General features: G+C 46.2%; 1 protein-coding gene across 1 annotated transcript in view; it reads left to right on the top strand.

Moving 5' to 3' along the window:
* WDR1 (WD repeat domain 1) overlaps positions 1 to 16,124 on the top strand; it is a 73,655-nt gene extending 57,531 nt beyond the window's left edge. Inside the window, exons 10-15 of the mRNA XM_075346891.1 lie at positions 3,867 to 4,021; positions 4,939 to 5,020; positions 7,530 to 7,640; positions 9,794 to 9,967; positions 10,357 to 10,501; positions 15,441 to 16,124. Of these exons, the coding sequence (XP_075203006.1) occupies positions 3,867 to 4,021; positions 4,939 to 5,020; positions 7,530 to 7,640; positions 9,794 to 9,967; positions 10,357 to 10,501; positions 15,441 to 15,550 (777 nt within the window). The 3' untranslated portion in view covers positions 15,551 to 16,124. The remainder of the gene's footprint in view (positions 1 to 3,866; positions 4,022 to 4,938; positions 5,021 to 7,529; positions 7,641 to 9,793; positions 9,968 to 10,356; positions 10,502 to 15,440) is intronic.
* The last annotated feature ends 1,001 nt before the right edge of the window (positions 16,125 to 17,125 follow it).

Raw genomic sequence — 17,125 nt, 5'->3', positions numbered from 1 at the left:
TTATAAGTTTTCTCCTTCCTGCTTTTGCACCAAACTGAGGAGCCCGTGATCCACGGGAGGGTGTATAGGCAGAGGGGAGGGGTTACACTTTTTAAAGTGTAATACTTTGTGTGGCCTCCAGAGGCAGAAGCTATACACCCAATTGTCTGGGTCTCCCAATAGGAGCTAGAAGAAAAGGAATTTACGGTAAGTAAACAAAATTCCCTTTTTTGTTATGATTTCAAGAATTATATCTGTTGCTTTTTTCATTTTGTTTGACTGTTTAAACTTTAGCAGTGTCTTAATGTTCAAAATGCATCTGTCTAAACACAATGGAAAAGCAGGTAAAAAGTGCTAAAACGCGGTAAAAACGCATGCGTATTTACCGTGATATAGTGGACAAATGCAACTTTTGGCAAAAGCAATTTCTCCTGGAAAAAGCGCTACACAGTGTGAAATGTGCGTCGGAGAGGGTGCGGGACAGCCATTTATTCCTTGTTATACCCCGTAGGTATTTTGATTGTGACTCTGCTACTTTTTGTTTTAGCTTTCTATCATTACAGCACACTTGTGTTTTCATATATCGCCATAGTTACATTCTTACTATTCTTTACACGGGTTGATAGTTATTTACTATGTGAAATTATGGTGTTCCCAACATTATATTAAGATCTATATTTTTTACCCCTTCTGTGGGGCTTACTTTTCCTGAAACATCCTGTGTATATTTTTATATTTTATAACTAATAAAAATTAATTTTTTATATTGATTCCTTTTCTTGTTGGTGATTTATAAAAGCAATTTCTGCCAAAGGATGCGTTTTAGAACATCAACTAGGTCGACGCAAAGTGCGCACATAGCCTTATATACAGCGTTCTAACTTGCTGTATAGAAGAGCCCAGGCCGGGGGTAGAACATAAACACTTTATAATACTTACCTAACGGTCGCGCGGTGGGCCAAGTGGGCATCTCAGTTGTCCATTCCCGGCGCCGCATCTTTTGTCCATCTTTGTCCTCCTTCTCTAGCCGCGGTGCTTGACAGGTCCGACGTCATCCACCCTCGTCGGCATTCAGGTCCTGAGCAGGGCAGATCAAAGTATTGTAGTGCACCTGCGCAGGATCGGCGAGTGTGTATGACGTAGGATGCGTCATGCACCCAGGCTTCAGAAAGAGGACGTAGATGGCCGAAAGAGGAGGCTCCGGAGAACGGAGACGCCCATTAGGGCCTCATCCACCACAGAGCGACCATTGGGTAAGTATTCTAAAGGTTTTTTTATGTTATACTCCCAACCTGGGCTCTTGGTGGCTGCAGCTTTATAGGCCAAAAAAGTGGTGACTGGTTCCCTTTAAGACAAGTGATGAATTAAAGCTTAAGCCGTATTGCAGATTTGTGCGCCATTTTACAGGCTCGTCTAAGTCTTACTATATATAACAAGATTTCGGTGTCTTCATCTTTCTTCCGTCTCGTGTACTCCATGGCCTCCAGGTTCTTGAGCTGTTTTTGCAGTTTTCTGGATTCTTTTAAGCACTGTTTCGGAGTGCGGTAATATTTCCATAAAGGGAAATGCGGCTCTAACACTATTCTGGGAGATGGAGAACAGAAGTAAGAAAACAGAACCGTAAAATAGGGCTAGTATATCCAGGAGGCACGCCGCTAATTACGTATGTGCCATATTGTCTGCAGCCGCTGTACACTGAGGAATGGGCTCTTACCCCTACATCCCTCTCTCCTGTATGAGGGTATAGATGTATGTGCTGGACAAATATGGCAATCGTTAAATATACCTTTTTTTTTTTTTTTTTTTGTAGAATCATCCTATAGTCTAATGCAGGGGTGGGCAATTAATTTTCCCAAGGGGCCACATGAGAGCCTGTGACGGGTGTGGAGGGCCACAGCAATAGGCTGTAATTAACTCTACTCAATATTATAAATGATTGTCATTACTAAATATTGAACGAACATAAGTATACTGACATCATCCTATGTACAGTGTGATCCCTCACACAACCCCCTCTTATGCAGCATGAGCCCTCACATAGCCCCCTTATGCAGTAGGAGCCCCCACAGTCTCCTACATACAGTATGTGGAAACCGAACAAAAAGGAACCAGCAGAAGCAGAGCACACCACAACCAATAGAAAAGGGCAAAAAATATTTTTATAACCCCACACGTATCGCTGTTGGGGCAGCTTCATCGGGATGAGGGGAAGGTGCCTATCATTATTGGTTTTGGCGTGCTCTGCTTCTGCTGGTTCCCCTCTTTGGTTTCCACATGTTCACATTACTGGCATCAAGCACCCCTTTTTCATATTTATTATTGTGCATCTTCTTTTATATGGTACAGAATCCTATATACAGTAGGACTCAAAAGTGAGTACACCTCTCTCACATTTTTGTAACATTTTTTTCTTTTCATGGGACAGCACTGAAGATCTGACCCTGTGAAACAATGTACAGTGTCAGTGTGCAGCTTGTATAACAGTGCAAACTTGGTGTCCTCTAAATAACTCAACACACAGCCATTAATGTCTAAACCGCTGGAAACAAGTGAGTACACCCCTAAGTGAAAATGGCCAAATTGTGCTTAGAGTGTCAATATTTTGTGTGGCCACCATTGTTTTCAAGCACTGCATTAACTCACTTGGGCATGGAGTTCACTAGTTTCACAGGAGCCACTGGATTCTCTTCCATCCTCCATGATGACATCACGGAGCTGGTGGATGTTGGAGACTTTGTGCTCCTCCACCTTCCGTTTAAGGATGCTCCACAGATGCTCAATAGGGTTTAGGTCTGGCGACGCTTGGCCAGTCCAGCAACTTTACCCTCAGTTTCTTTAGCAAGGCAGTGGACATCTTGGAGCTGTCATTATCATGTCGGAATACTTCCCTCTGGCCCAGTTTCCGAAGGGAGTGGATAATAGTAAACTTCAGTATGTCACAGTACATGTTGGCATTCATGGTTCCCTCAATGGACTATAGCTTCCCACAGCCGGTAGCACTCATGCAGCCCCAAACCATGACACTTCCATCAGCATGCTTGACTGTAGGGAGGACACGCGTGTCTTTGTATTACTCACCTGGTTGCCGCCACACATGGTGGACATCATCTGAACCAAATAACTTTATCTTGGCCTCATCAGATGACAGGACATGGTTCCAGGAATCCATATCCTTAGTCTTCTTGTCCTCGGCAAACTGTTTGCAGGCTTTCTTGTATGTCATCTTTTAGAAGAGGCTTCCTTCTGGGACAACAGCCATGCAGACCAATGTGATGCAGTGTGTGGCATCTGAGCACTGACAGGCTGAATCGGGAAGCAGACGGGGACCGTGGCGCAGTGCCCGATGCGACACCGTGGCGCAGTGCCCGATGCGACACCGTGGCGCAGTGCCCGATGCGACACCGTGGCGCAGTGCCCGATGCGACACCGTGGCGCAGTGCCCGATGCGACACCGTGGCGCAGTGCCCGATGCGACACCGTGGCGCAGTGCCCGATGCGACACCGTGGCGCAGTGCCCGATGCGACACCGTGGCGCAGTGCCCGATGCGACACCGTGGCGCAGTGCCCGATGCGACACCGTGGCGCAGTGCCCGATGCGACACCGTGGCGCAGTGCCCGATGCGACACCGTGGCGCAGTGCCCGATGCGACACCGTGGCGCAGTGCCCGATGCGACACCTGCGGTTTTCAGCCCTCCAGCTGTCTCGGGCAGCGAGCGGTACTGGACCAGGCAGAGGGCATTTGGTCTAATGTATTTAGTGATGGGACTTATTTCTTAAGATAATTCGTCATATTGAGAATCTAATCCTTTCACAATTGAATTTTTATATATGTTTTTTTTTCTTTATTATACATTTCATATATTTTTCTTAACAATCGGCCATAAATTATTTTGATGCGGAGACAGGGGAGAACGACACCTTCTCCGGCAAGGGCCACACAAACCAGGTGTCCAGCATGGCCGTGGACCGTTCCAACCAACTGGTCACTTGCAGCATGGACGACACCGTGCGTTACACTAATCTCACGGACAGCGCCTACAGGTTTGTGTGTTGCTGCTGATGATCAGGAGGCTTTCTGTTATTGTATGATGCACTACAGCCCTGTATGTAGATTAACAGGATCCAGTCATTAACCCAAAAAAAAAAAAATCTATTTGCCTGCAGCCATAGTGTAATCTGTAGGTAGTGTTGAGCGGACCCGTATCTGAAAAATCCGGATCCGCACGGTTCGAGGTTCCGATCAGAGTCCGAACGGGATCCGGGGTGCACGATACGGATCCTTTTTTTATTTATTTTTTTTTTTTGCTCGCTCGCTCTCCCGGATCCCACGCCGCGGATTCCGGATCGGATGCGGACTTCGGCAGAAACCCGATCCGGATCCGTCGGACCCGGATTATAGCCGATCCGCTCAACTCTATCTGTAGGAAAGCCATTTTAAAGCCTATAATATATGGCTATTTGGGAACCCAGCTGCAGGGAGAAATGTAATTGTATTCTCCCTGCAGCCGCTCACTTACAGACATCAATCAGGACCATGACCAATCAGATGACTGTAATCGCACATGCTGCTCCTTCATGGTTGATGTCTTCCAGAAAAGTACCTGTACCGGTCCATGCACTATACTTTCTCCAATACCTTGATATGAATGAGGTTGAGGTGCAATACCACACACAACCTGTAGACCGTTAAGGTGCGGTTTCTGGAAAGAGACAGACATCTGTATGGGCAGCTTTTTTAGTTTTATATGTACAGATTTTTTTTCTTTTAGCGACATTAAATACCTAGTATAAAGACGCACGACATTTGAGCTGGATTTGTGCATTCAATGATCCACTAAGCATTGCAAGGGAGAGTTCAGCTCTGAAGCATACATTATTGTGAATACAGCTTTGGACTAAAACAGGCTAGAGAAGTTATATTTTTCACTTGTATTAATTTGTTTTTCCCTTCTATCTAGTCCTTCCATTAAGTTGGATGTCCAACCGAAAAGCATTGCTGCAGGTGATGTAGGGTATGCGGTCACGGTGTGCATCGGCCAGGTATGTGACGCAAGAGCAATGTCTGGCCGAGTATCTGCTGCATCTAATACATCCTGAAGTTACATTTTCTAACATAATAATAATACATTTTGTTTTTTCTTTTTTTATGTAATTGAGCACTCACAAGGTTTTCTCTAAGGCTTTGACAATGTGCAGCCAACATGATGTTGTGGATTTGCCACCCATGGAGTCGGCTCTGCAGATTCTGTGCGGCTTTACACCCTAATCTTTACGTTTTCTAACTTACTAGTTAAATATTAAATGGAGCAAAGTACAAAAATAGGCACCTATTGAGTATATAGGGTAGGGCGGGTCAGAAGCAGCATGGAGACGCAATGCAAACCGAATCTGCCCCCATTAGGAGTGATCTTTTCCTCCTTGTGCTCAGTAGAGTTGCAATGTTAGGCCATGTGCGCACGTTGCTTTTTTTCCTGCGTTTTGGCTGTGTTTAAAACTGCAGCGTGTCATTGTCAAAATGCATGCGTTGTGCTTCCCCAGCAGTGTCTGAAGTCAGCAAATTCCGTGCGCACGGTGCTTTTTTAAACGCAGCATTTTGGATGCCAAATATTTGACAAAATCGATGCTTTTAAAAAAGCAGCATGTCGCTTCTTCTGTGCGTTTTGGTTGCATTTTCCACCCGTTGAAATGAATGAGGTGTGTCAAAACGCAACCAAAATGGCGGTCTGACCGGTCACCGGTGCGACGCTGCACGGCTGTCAAAGCTCTGGCGGCTTCTCCTGCTTTTGAAAATGTCGGCCGCTCATTAATCCATCTCGTATTCACTGCTTCCCCGGCCCACCGGCGCCTATGATTGGTTGCAGTCAGACGAGCCCCCCGCTGAGTGACAGCTGTCTCACTACAACCAATCACAGCTGGCGGTGGGCGGGTCTATAGTGTGCAGTAAAATAAATTAATTTAAAAAAAAAACTGTGTTCGGTCCCACTCCCCCAATTTTGATACCAGCCAAGGCTGGTATTCTCGGGATGGGGAGCCCCACGTTATGTGGAGCCCCCCAGCCTAAAAATATCAGCCAGCAGCCGCCCAGAATTGTCGCATCCATTACATGATACAGTCCCGGGACTCTACCCGGCTCATCCCGAATAACTACTGCACCAGGGTAATCGGGGTAATAAGGAGTTAATGGTAACCCATAGCCGCCACGAAGTCCTAGGTTAATCATGGCAGGCGTCTGAGACCCCCCATCCCCCATGTTTAATCTTTAAGGGAAAGAAAATAAAGCATTTTTTCTGGGTGTATGTGTTTATTTGGAATAAGACATAAAAAAACCCTCTTTCACCACTTTATTCAGATCCCCAAATACCTCTCCAGGTCCGACGTAATCCACACGAGTTTCCAAGATGCTTTCAGCTCTGCTACATCAGAAGCTGATAGCGAGCGGCCACAGACCACGACCACTCTGTCAGCTCCACGCAGCAACTGAAGTGAGTCGCACTGTCAGCAGTGAAGTCACTCAGGTTACCTGCGGCCATAGCTGGATCCTCCAACTGTGACTGCAAGTCGCCCGAGGGACTGAAGTGAGCTGCGCGATCACCAGTACCCTCACTCAGGTGATTTGCAATCTCAGGTGAAGGACTCCAACTGGCCGCAGGTAACCTGAGGAACGGCACTGCTGATAGTGTGGCTCACTTCAGTCACTCAGGGGATTTGTGGTCACCGGTGAAGGGAAATCAGGCCGCCGTGGCGCGTGCGCGCACAGCCGCGCGATGACAGTGATGTTCATCCTGATCGCGTGGCTCTGTCTCACAGCCAGCCATGCTCTATGGGGATGTAGCAGAGCCGAGTGAGACCACACTGTCAAAAATGCATTCAAAATGCATGCGTTTTGGATGCATTTTTTTTTTTTTTTGTCAAACGCAGTGTTTACAGTTGTCCAGTCTGCCAAAAGGTGCAGCGTGCACACATACCCTTAATGCGCTCTCACCAGCTGATGTTTTATCACATAGCGCTCACCCCAGTGTTTTATGCTTTACAGCACAGCAGATCTGCAATTTTTATTTCCTCTTAAGCCTATTTGGCATGAGAAATCAATTGCTGCATGCTGTGATTGTCAGCGCATCCCAGACGGCACGCACCCATACAAGTCTATAGGTGCATGTGAAACACCAGACTGCACTCCGCTGTCATCCAAGTGCTGTATGACGTACACAGACAATGGAGAAATGAACGTCTCCATCTTCTCCACCCTGGTGCCCAGATTCTCACGTGTGAAGGCATCTGAGCAGAGTAGATGACACTCTCTTCACGCACACAGTGGAGTTTGAGCCAAGTATCATTGGTATCTTGCATTGATGCCCTCGCATTAGAATCCTCTGTGACCAGTGTGACCCCCCCCCCCCCGGCCTAAAGTATCCGCACGCTTTGTAGCTGCCGTCCCTGAATTCTGCTCTCCCTGACTAACACTTTTAGAAGAGGGCACACTTCTGGTCTGTACAATATGGCCACGCTTTCCTGTGCTGGACATTACATCTTATCTTTTATCCTTCCACAGATTGTGCTGCTAAAGGACAAGAAGAAGGTGTTTGTCCTTGATTCTCTGGACTACGAACCGGAAGCTGTCGCCATTCACCCAGGCTCCGGAGATGTCGCAGTTGGCGGGGCGGTATGTACTTTGTCCGAAGTGTGGGGGGCATTTGGGTGTGAAGAGGCACTGCACACTTCAGCACCAGGAGGTGAAGGGTGCAGATATGTCCCCCACATACATACCGGTAGCTGTGCACCATCGCCAATATCTGGTCTTTTATCACATTCACACCACCGTGCTCACACATCTGCCGCAGGTTTCCAAATCCGAACTCCACAGCCTCATAAATACAGGACACTGTCAAGTTCAGGTTAAGAGACCCCCGGCCCGCCCATACTCAGATGTCAGACTTCGGCATTATCCAGATCTGTTTAGTTTTGTAGAGTTCTGCTGCTGAATCAGCCATTGCCTCCATACCAGGGGCAGGACAGTCTTTACATACTTTAACAATCTTCACTAAAGATCCAGCTGGAAAAATAAAAAAAAATTGTGTTATGGTTGGGTAATTACTCAATAACGAGGGCGCTCGTAGCAGGTCTTCATATAGGACAATGCGAGCAACTAACTACTTCTGCCATCCGTCCACTAGATGGGGCTCTTGGCTTAGCCTTCATAGAAGGATGGAACTTGTATGAGGATTATGTCTCAGACCTTCCACATCACTGAAGGCATCTCTCGCTTGTTTGGGATTAAGACTGTGCCCACGGGACTCTGTAACCGCAGAATTTGCCACGGAAAACCTGCGGATTTATCTGGATTTTCTTAGATTAATCCGCAAATTTTAGCAAGCACAGACATGTTATCCTATGGGACATGGGGAGTGCTGTGTCCATGCTGCAGTATATGCTGTGGATGTCCCGCAGCCGCACGTAACTGCATGTCAATTATTCCTGCGGAATTACCTGCGGAAATCCCACCTCTCCACTATAGAGTTAGAGGCCGGGACTTCCGCAGGTAAGTCGCACGAATGCCCGCAGGTTTACCGCAGATATTTTGCTGGAGTCCCGCAGCAATGCATAGCTGCGGATTCCGGGGATCAGCTGCGGGAAACCTGCGGATATATCTGCGGGTACAGAGTCCCATGGGCACATAGCCTTAAGGGTGCTTTATACGCTACGACATTGCTAGCGATCTCGTTAGCGATGTAACACGCCAGATCGCACATACGATTTGCTGAGATCGCACATATGACCGGCGCTACAAAAATGACCTATGTGCGATCTCTGCAAATCTTATCTGCGATCTTGCATGTCACATCGCTAAGGAGATTGCTAGCGATGTCGCAGCATGTAAAGCACCCTTAACCCTTCATCCCTTAAGAAAGGGGCTCTGTAATCCTGTCTAGAATGAAGCTGGAGGTGTGCCGGTTCAAAAACTTTTCCTTGTCTATGGGACTGGTGGAGAAAGCATAGTACCATTTTAAATTTATTTATTTACCTTATTTTTCGGATTATAAGACTCACAAAAAATTAGGAAGAAAATGAGGGGTGTGTCTTATTCAAATGCATCTTTCGGGAGGTAGGGACTGTACTGGGGCCTGCGGGGTGCTGTGTGCGGTGAGGCAGGGGCATCCTGAAGTTGGTGGTGTGGGCTTCAAATAAAGGCTCCTGGAGTCGGCGTGTGCACAGATATAGCTCTCGGCTCAAGAGCTCGTCTGCACATGCGCTGCCTCCAGACATTAATCTCCCAGCAGCGGACTTAAGGAAAATGACGTCCGGATGTGTGCGGATGAGATCTCGGCCAGTAGCCCAAACTGTGCACGCGCCAATTGAGTGCCATTTATTTGACGCCCGCACCACTGACTGGCAGATGCCGAAGCATCAGGTACACCTGCCGGCCGCACCGCCTGCAGCATCGACCTACAACACCACTGCCCCTGCTTCCTGTGACCCCCGTTCTACCATCGCTCCACCCCCCACCCGGTAAGACACCACTGGATTGTAAGACTGACCCAACCCCCCCCCCCCACACCTCCCATTTTTCTTTGCTCTCTAAACTTGGGCTGGGTCTTATAATCCAGTGCGTCTTATAAACTGACAGATACGGTATTTATTTCGTGTAGTTTTGTGGAATATCCCTATTTTAAAGGTCTTCAGGTACCACAAAGTTGAGGTTCCCACTTACGATCCCCATTTATGGGCTACAATGAAATGGAAAACTTGCTTTGGTGGACCTGCACATCCAAGCATTATCTGCACCCAGCTCATTTAATCTGTTCTCTTCCGAGACAGGACGGCAACATCCATCTATATTCCATTCAAGGAGGCGCTCTGAAGGATGAAGGGAAGTCTCTGCTGGTGAAGGCCGCTGTCACCAGCCTCGCCTATTCCAATGATGGGGCCTTTCTCGCTGCCACTGACGTCAACAGGGGGGTGACCGTCTTCACTGTTGCTGATGGATATGCGGTAAGCAGTTGGCCACGGGGAACGTCATTCTTATTCGGCTCCTTTGGCTGGTTGTTGTGGCTGATAATTTGCCTGGTATCTACAATGCTGGCAAGATGCTACAAGAAATGTCTTCTAGATTATTTACCTACCTGCAGCAATCCAGCTGTTGTTACACTACTACTCCCCCCCACCACCCCCTCCCCATGTAAATGGATTATACAAAGGTGCAAATCTTATCCATTCTATACCAGTAAAAGTTTACAGACCTGTAATACCAGTTTATATACCTCTACCGTAATGGTTTCGCTCCTGCAATTGTCATTCCTCTTTGATCTGATTGTTGCTTGGCATCATAATGGTAGATTTTGTAGCTCTCGGTAGTGATTCTCCCTTGTTTTAATCACCAGGAGAAGGACCGGTTTTATGGACACCATGCAAAAGTCGTGTGCGTGGCCTGGTCACCTGACAATGAACACTTTGCCACCGGGGGCATGGATATGATGGTTTTTGTATGGACCGTAAGTGATGCCGATGCCCGTATCAAAATGCCAGGTAAGCGGCCGGGAAATAATAGGATTTGGTGAATGTCCTCTGCCGGTTACTTTGTTGTTGCTCATCTAACCAAACGTCGTTTCCAAAGAACACATGAATGACATATTGGCCACCAGGATATACAAAAGAGAGTATGTGTCTGTGGTTGTGTTTGTCATTTTTGTGTTTTGTTTTATTTTAGAAAGAGCTGTGATGTCCCCAAAACACATTACATTTGTCAATGATTTTACCAAAACTGGTGACTTTTACCGAATGTGCTCATCATTATGGTAGTGCTGTGTAGGATCCTTATGGGGACTAAAAATTAAGAAAAAAAAGTAAAGTCTTAAATTTTACATGTACTGTATTTTTATAAGTTTTTTATAATATGCACCAGATTGTAAGACAAACCCAAATTTAGAGATAAAAAAGCTTAAAGAAAAAAAAAAAAGGTAATAGGGTCCATCTTATACTCTTGTGGTGTCTTACCGGAGAGGGGGGCGGCAGCGGTGGTCACAGGAGACAGGACAGTGCTGGAGTAGGGCGATGCTGCGGTGGGGTCTATGCTGGCAGCAGTCGGGCTGTGTGGAGCAGAGTGGTGCGGCAGGTGTCCCAGATGCTCTGTTGGCGGTGCGGGCTTCAAAGACCGCGAGCCGAGAGCTCCATCTGCACACGTGCCAACTCTTTGCGCCCTTATTTGAAGCCAAGCATCTGGGACACCCGCCGTACTGCTCTGCTTCACACAACCGCGAGCACAGCCCCCACTGCAGCCAGCACAGCGCCCATTCTCCACCTCCCGTAAGCTACATTCGGATTTTAAGACTCGCCCCTCATTTTCCTCCCAAATTTTGGGGAGGGAAAAGTGCATCTCACAATCTGAAAAGTATTGGATGGTTGGATGTTCACCCCCCCCACCCCATTCCATGCTTTTATAGTATATACCATCGTGACGAGGGAGGAACTTCCGCTGTCAGCCACTACTTAAAGGCAGCGTGCTGACCAATCAGAGGCAAGCGGCTCCTGCCTCTGATTGGTAAAGTAAGGTGTGTGTATGTATGTATGTATGTATGTATGTATGTATGTATGTATGTATATGTGTCCGCTAAAGGAATCTGCACCGTCGCATTTACAATCACGAAATTTTGCACAGACTCCTCATTTGACTCGGGGAACGTCAGACAATGGTTTGAGGGGAAAACTTAACTTTGCGTTATCCAAGGTGTGTGTGTGTGTGTGTGTGTGTGTGTGTGTGTGTGTGTGTGTGTGTGTGTGTGTGTGTAAATTTTATTTATATAGCTATATCTCTCATATGTATGTGTGTATATAAGTTCTGAACTATAAAATTGTATGTCATTATTGGTATTTGGTATTGACGTATTCATAGGAGTTTCCAAACTTATTTTTTTTTTCTACTGCACACTAGATGTCATTTAGAGAGTGAAAAAAAATTGAGCACTTAGATTTTGCTCCCCCGCCGCCATATTTTTTTATTTTTTTGTTTTGTAGGTTATATGGTAACCGGAGTTAAAAAAAAGTCCTTATGGATTTATTATGGAAAAATAGTAGAAAAAAAATTACCCTTAGGCTATGTGCGCAAGCTGCGTTTTTTTTTTGTTTTTTTTTTTGACGCTGCGTTTTTGGTTGCTAAAAAACGCGCAAAAATGCACTGGTAAAAACGCATGCGTTTTTACCGTGTTTTGGTGCGTTTTTGGCTGTTTTGCTGCATTTTCGATCTCTGCGTTTTTCCAGCAAAGTCATGCAGTTTTGAGCCCAAAACCGCACCAGAAAAACGCACTGTGCACACATAGCCTTAAGAAGAGGACGAAAATCGGAAACCAAAAAAAAATCACCCTGTTTGGAAGAGGTTACAGTTGAGCTTGTTAGCGGGACCAGATTTCCCGCCATCGCTTTTTGCGTCCTTCCTTTCCCGGTGGTGAGCGGTTCTCCACAGTAGGGTTTGATGCTACATTCCTCTTTTGCTTGCATGTAATCCATTATGCTGTGTAATCAATGTCTGCAGCTCCTGTATGGCGGGAAATAAAAACAGTCAATAGGACCAACCGTCCTAATCAGTCTATGTGGGCATATAGGTCATAGGAAGCTGAATAAAATGATGCCTTGACATCTGCGATCTGGTGTCTTTATTACAGACAAATCCACACTTTTCTTCTGTAAATGAGCTGTTCCAGGCTATGGGCCGGGCACTAATTTCCCTAATCTGCCTCTGGGGCTTAGTTTTAATATAAAGGGATGTTACCAGTGTTAGGTCTGATCTCCCTGCAGAGCTGTGTGTGATTATCACTCCCCCATGTGCAGGTGCCGCTCCGCTTCATCTCCCCTGCAGCATTGTTACACTACAGCAGAGCTGTGACAGCTGCAGCTACTGACATGTTTATAAGAAGACCAGTTCAGTTCTACTCTTCTGGGCTGGATACTAGTGATGGGTGTTCGGCACTACTAGTTACTCGATTAAGCATCAGAATTGCTCGGGTAGTCGCGGGACTCAGCCGAGTATCGGGGGTGCTCTGATATTTTGTCCGCATCGTGTTGAGCTCATCAGAGCGTCTGACCAGCTTGAATTGAGTAACAAACATTTGAGCGTTTTAGTGCTCGCCCATCAATACTAGTACTGGTAGTACTCCCTGTTTCAATTCATCTCTGGAGGATTCTCATGCAGATCAGTGGCCGGCCCATAGCCTGGAACAGCTCATTTACATATAAGATATATGTAGATTTTTCTGACATAAGACATTGGATTGCAGATATTAAGGTATGCTGTTCTTCAGCCCATATATACGGCTCAGGAGGGTTGATCCTACTGACAGAGATTATCTTTTTCAACCCCTTCACGACCATGTACGGATACATCAGTCATGGAGCGTGTCCCGTTAAGCCCCGCCCCCTGCCACGGGCAGGCGGCAGCGGTCGGCACACATCTGCTGTTTTCAACAGCTGACATGTGAGCTTGCTAGCCGCGGGTGGAATCGCTTCCACCCGCGACCATTAACCCCTTAAATCTTGCTGCCAAAGTCTGGCAGCAAGATCTAAATGCGCGCGGCCATGTTTTTTACTTACCGCCGCCCCCACCGGAAGTCCCGTGCGTGATCACGTGACTATCAGTGGTTGCCATCGTAGCACATGGTCATGTGATGAGGCCTGCAGCTATGAAGTTTCACTTTCGTTTTCCCTCGGCCGCGAGCAGAGAGAAAAAGAAAGTGACTGAATCTGCTGTTTACAGCTGTATAGCTGTGATCAGCAGATAGATAAGAGCGATCGGATTGCTGATCGCTATAGCCCCCTAGGGGAACTAGTAAAATAAAAAAAGTGAAAAAAAGTTTTAAAAAATTAAAAAAACCAGAAAACCTAAAAGTTCAAATCACCCCCCTTTCCCCCATTGAAAATTTAAAGGGTTAAAAAATAAATAAATATACACATATTTGGTATCGCCGCGTTCAGAAATGCCCGATCTATCAAATATAAAATCAATTAATCTGATTGGTAAACGGCGTAGTGGCAAAAAAATTCCAAACGCCAAAATTACGTTTTTTGGTCGCCGCAAGTTTTACGCAAAATGCAATAACAGGCGATCAAAACGTAGCATCTGCGCTAAAATGGTACCATTAGAAACGACAGTTCGAGACGCAAAAAATAAGAAATCACTGAGCCATAGATCCCAAAAAATAACGCTACGTGTTTTGGAAAATGGCGCAAAACGTGCGCCACTTTTATTGGACAAACTTGTGAATTTTTTTTAACCCCTTAGATACAAGTAAACCTATACATGTTTGGTGTCTACAAACTCGCACCGACCTCAGGCATCATACCCACACTTCAGTTTTACCATATAGTGAACACCATGAATAAAACATCCCAAAAACTATTGTGCCATCAGGTTTTTTTGCAATTTTTCCGCTTTTGGAATTATTTTTGCGCTTTTCCAGTACACCATATGGTAAAACTTATGGTTTCATTTAAAAGTACAACTTGTCCCGCAAAAAAAAAGCCCTCATATGGCAAGATTGACGGGAAAATAAAAAAGTTACGGCTCTCGGGACTCTAAACAGTCAGTTCTGACAGGTGCTTGGTGCATCATGACACGGCCAAACATTCATGTGCACCTTCCTTTCTATCTCCACCCATCTCTGGCTCTATGAAGCCAGAGCTGTCAACCAAAGAGTGGGGGGAGATGGGTGAGAAGGTGCACTTAATTGTTTGGCGACGCCTTGATGCACCGAGCGCATGTACAGTGGAACCTTGGTTTACAAGAACAATCCGTTTTGGCAGTGCGCTTGTAAACCAAGTTACTCGTCTAGCAAAGCAAAATTTCCCATAGGAAATAATGCAAGCTCAGACAATTCGTTCCACAACTTGTTGAATGTCCCTTCCTGGTTCCCTATTGTGCCACTATATATATCACACACACACACACACACACACACATTATGCTTACCTTCCGTTCCATCGCCGGCATCCCAGTTCTTGTAGTTCGCCGGTACAGGATGTGTATGGAGGAGCTTCCGCTGCCAGAGCGCTGACTTCAAAGGCATGAGCCGCTTGCCTCTGATTGGCCAGCGCACGCTGCCTTTGAGAAGCGTCTGACAACGGAAGTTCCTCCATCGCAATGGTTACCCGATACACATCCTGTACCGGCGAACTACAAGAACAAGGAGGCCAACGATAGAACGGAAGATAAGGTGAGCATATGTGCGTGTTTGTGCGGACTGCAAGAGCGGGTCAGAGCGCGGGGAAAGTAGGGAACCGGAAGTGTGTGCGGTGAGTATTTGCTCGTAAACTGAGTTACAAATTTACAGCAAGCTTTGCCCGTATAGTGAAATACTCGTAACTGGGTTACTCGTAATCCGAGGTTCCACTGTACTTTGTTTAAAGGGACTATCGGCACAGAATGATTGTGCAAAGGACATGGACGTGGCCTCTCTAATTGACATCTCTTTGATTTCAGATACCCATCGGCTTCACCACGTCAGCGGCCTGGCCTGGCTGGACGAGCACACCTTGGTCACCGTGTCCCATGACGCTTGTGTCAAACAGTGGACAGTCACCTACAAATGAGTCCCGGCGTCCAACCGGCACAACATAGCTAGGACTACTGCAATTGGAAATTCTATTAAAAATAACAGAAAAAAAATGATATATATATATATATTTCTGTTCTATGCTCAGTGGTTATGTGGCCACATTCTCATTCTCCAGACATAGGTGGTGTGTCTGTCTATAAAAAGAAAAACAAAAAAAAAGCTTTAGTCAGTGACTGCGTGCAGGTGAATATCTTACATGTCCGGTTATGTCATCGACATTCCAGAGGCGAGCGGCCAAGTACTGTACGCTCACGGGAAGGTTTGGGCGATTTCCACCGGTGAGACTGTATGTGTGCGTGCTACGTCCCAGCATGAGAGAATGCAGACTCCTCACTACTTTCCTTTTACAGAACATTTCCGTATCTGCTCCCATGGTGACAATAGTTGTGATCTATTTTTACACTCCTGGTGTGCATTTACTGTGTATTTTTTTCTTGCTCTGTTTGTTCAGGAAACTGTTGCCTCAAACGATATAAAACCAAGTACTGTACCCTTCTAACGACAATGGGGTGCGAAAGAAAAAAAAATAAAGGTTTTTTTTATGTATAGTTTTCTTGTTCCTTGTGGGTCTGTGATGTGTGTCACTCGTGTGATATCTGTGTTTGCATACGTGTGACATCAATGTGACACATACCGGAGAAAACACGGGTCTTTGAAATAAAAAGATTTTCTATATTTACCTGTATCCAGTGATGCTGTCTTCGGCTCTGCTATCTCCTGCTTCTGACCCCGGCTCATTATATTCATTGATTATTCACTGCACTGAGGACCTGGGAGCCAGAGCATTGCAGGGACATCACCGCTGGTGACAGGTGATTATCCAGCAGTGTGTGCAGTGACGTCTAGAAGGTCCTTGGAGTTCCAAATGAACTCTGATGACACCTGTGCTACAGCAGGTATCACCATGGTAACTTCACGAGTTCATCAGAGTTCATTGGGAACTCCAATGACCTCCTGGATGTCACTATACACACAGGTTGCTGGCTAATCACCTGTCCACAGCAATACTGTCCTTGCGGTGCTGTCATCACAATGCTCCGGTTTCCAGGTCCTCAGTGCAGTGAATAATCAGAGTATAATGATCGGGGGTCAGAAGCAGGAGACTGCAAAGCCAGAGAAAACAGTGCTGGATACAGGTGAATATAGAAAATCTTTTTTTTTCTCTGACGCCTCATTGGGGGACACAGGACCATGGGTGTTACGCTGCTTATCCATAGGAGGACACTAAGTAGATGCAAAGATGTTAGCTCCTCCCCTGCAGTATACACCCCCTGGCCCAGCCAGGCTACTTCAGTTTTAGCTTAGTGTCTGTTGGAGGCACATCTCTGCAGACTACTGCAGCAAGAATTTTTTGTTTCTTTGACGCCTCATTGGGGGACACAGGACCATGGGTGTTATGCTGCCTATCCACAGAAGGACACTAAGTAGATGCAAAAGCATAGCTCCTCCTCCTGCAAACTGTCATAAGCTTGAATTTACAGTATTTATTATGAGAAAGTCCCTTGCTGATTGCAAGGAGGAGAGCCCAGGGATCCTGAACAGTGTTAAC

Source organism: Anomaloglossus baeobatrachus, chromosome 1, assembly GCF_048569485.1.
Source record: "Anomaloglossus baeobatrachus isolate aAnoBae1 chromosome 1, aAnoBae1.hap1, whole genome shotgun sequence".
In the NCBI taxonomy this organism is placed as follows: Eukaryota; Metazoa; Chordata; class Amphibia; order Anura; family Aromobatidae; genus Anomaloglossus; species Anomaloglossus baeobatrachus.
This window is presented reverse-complemented; position numbering and strand designations above follow the sequence as displayed.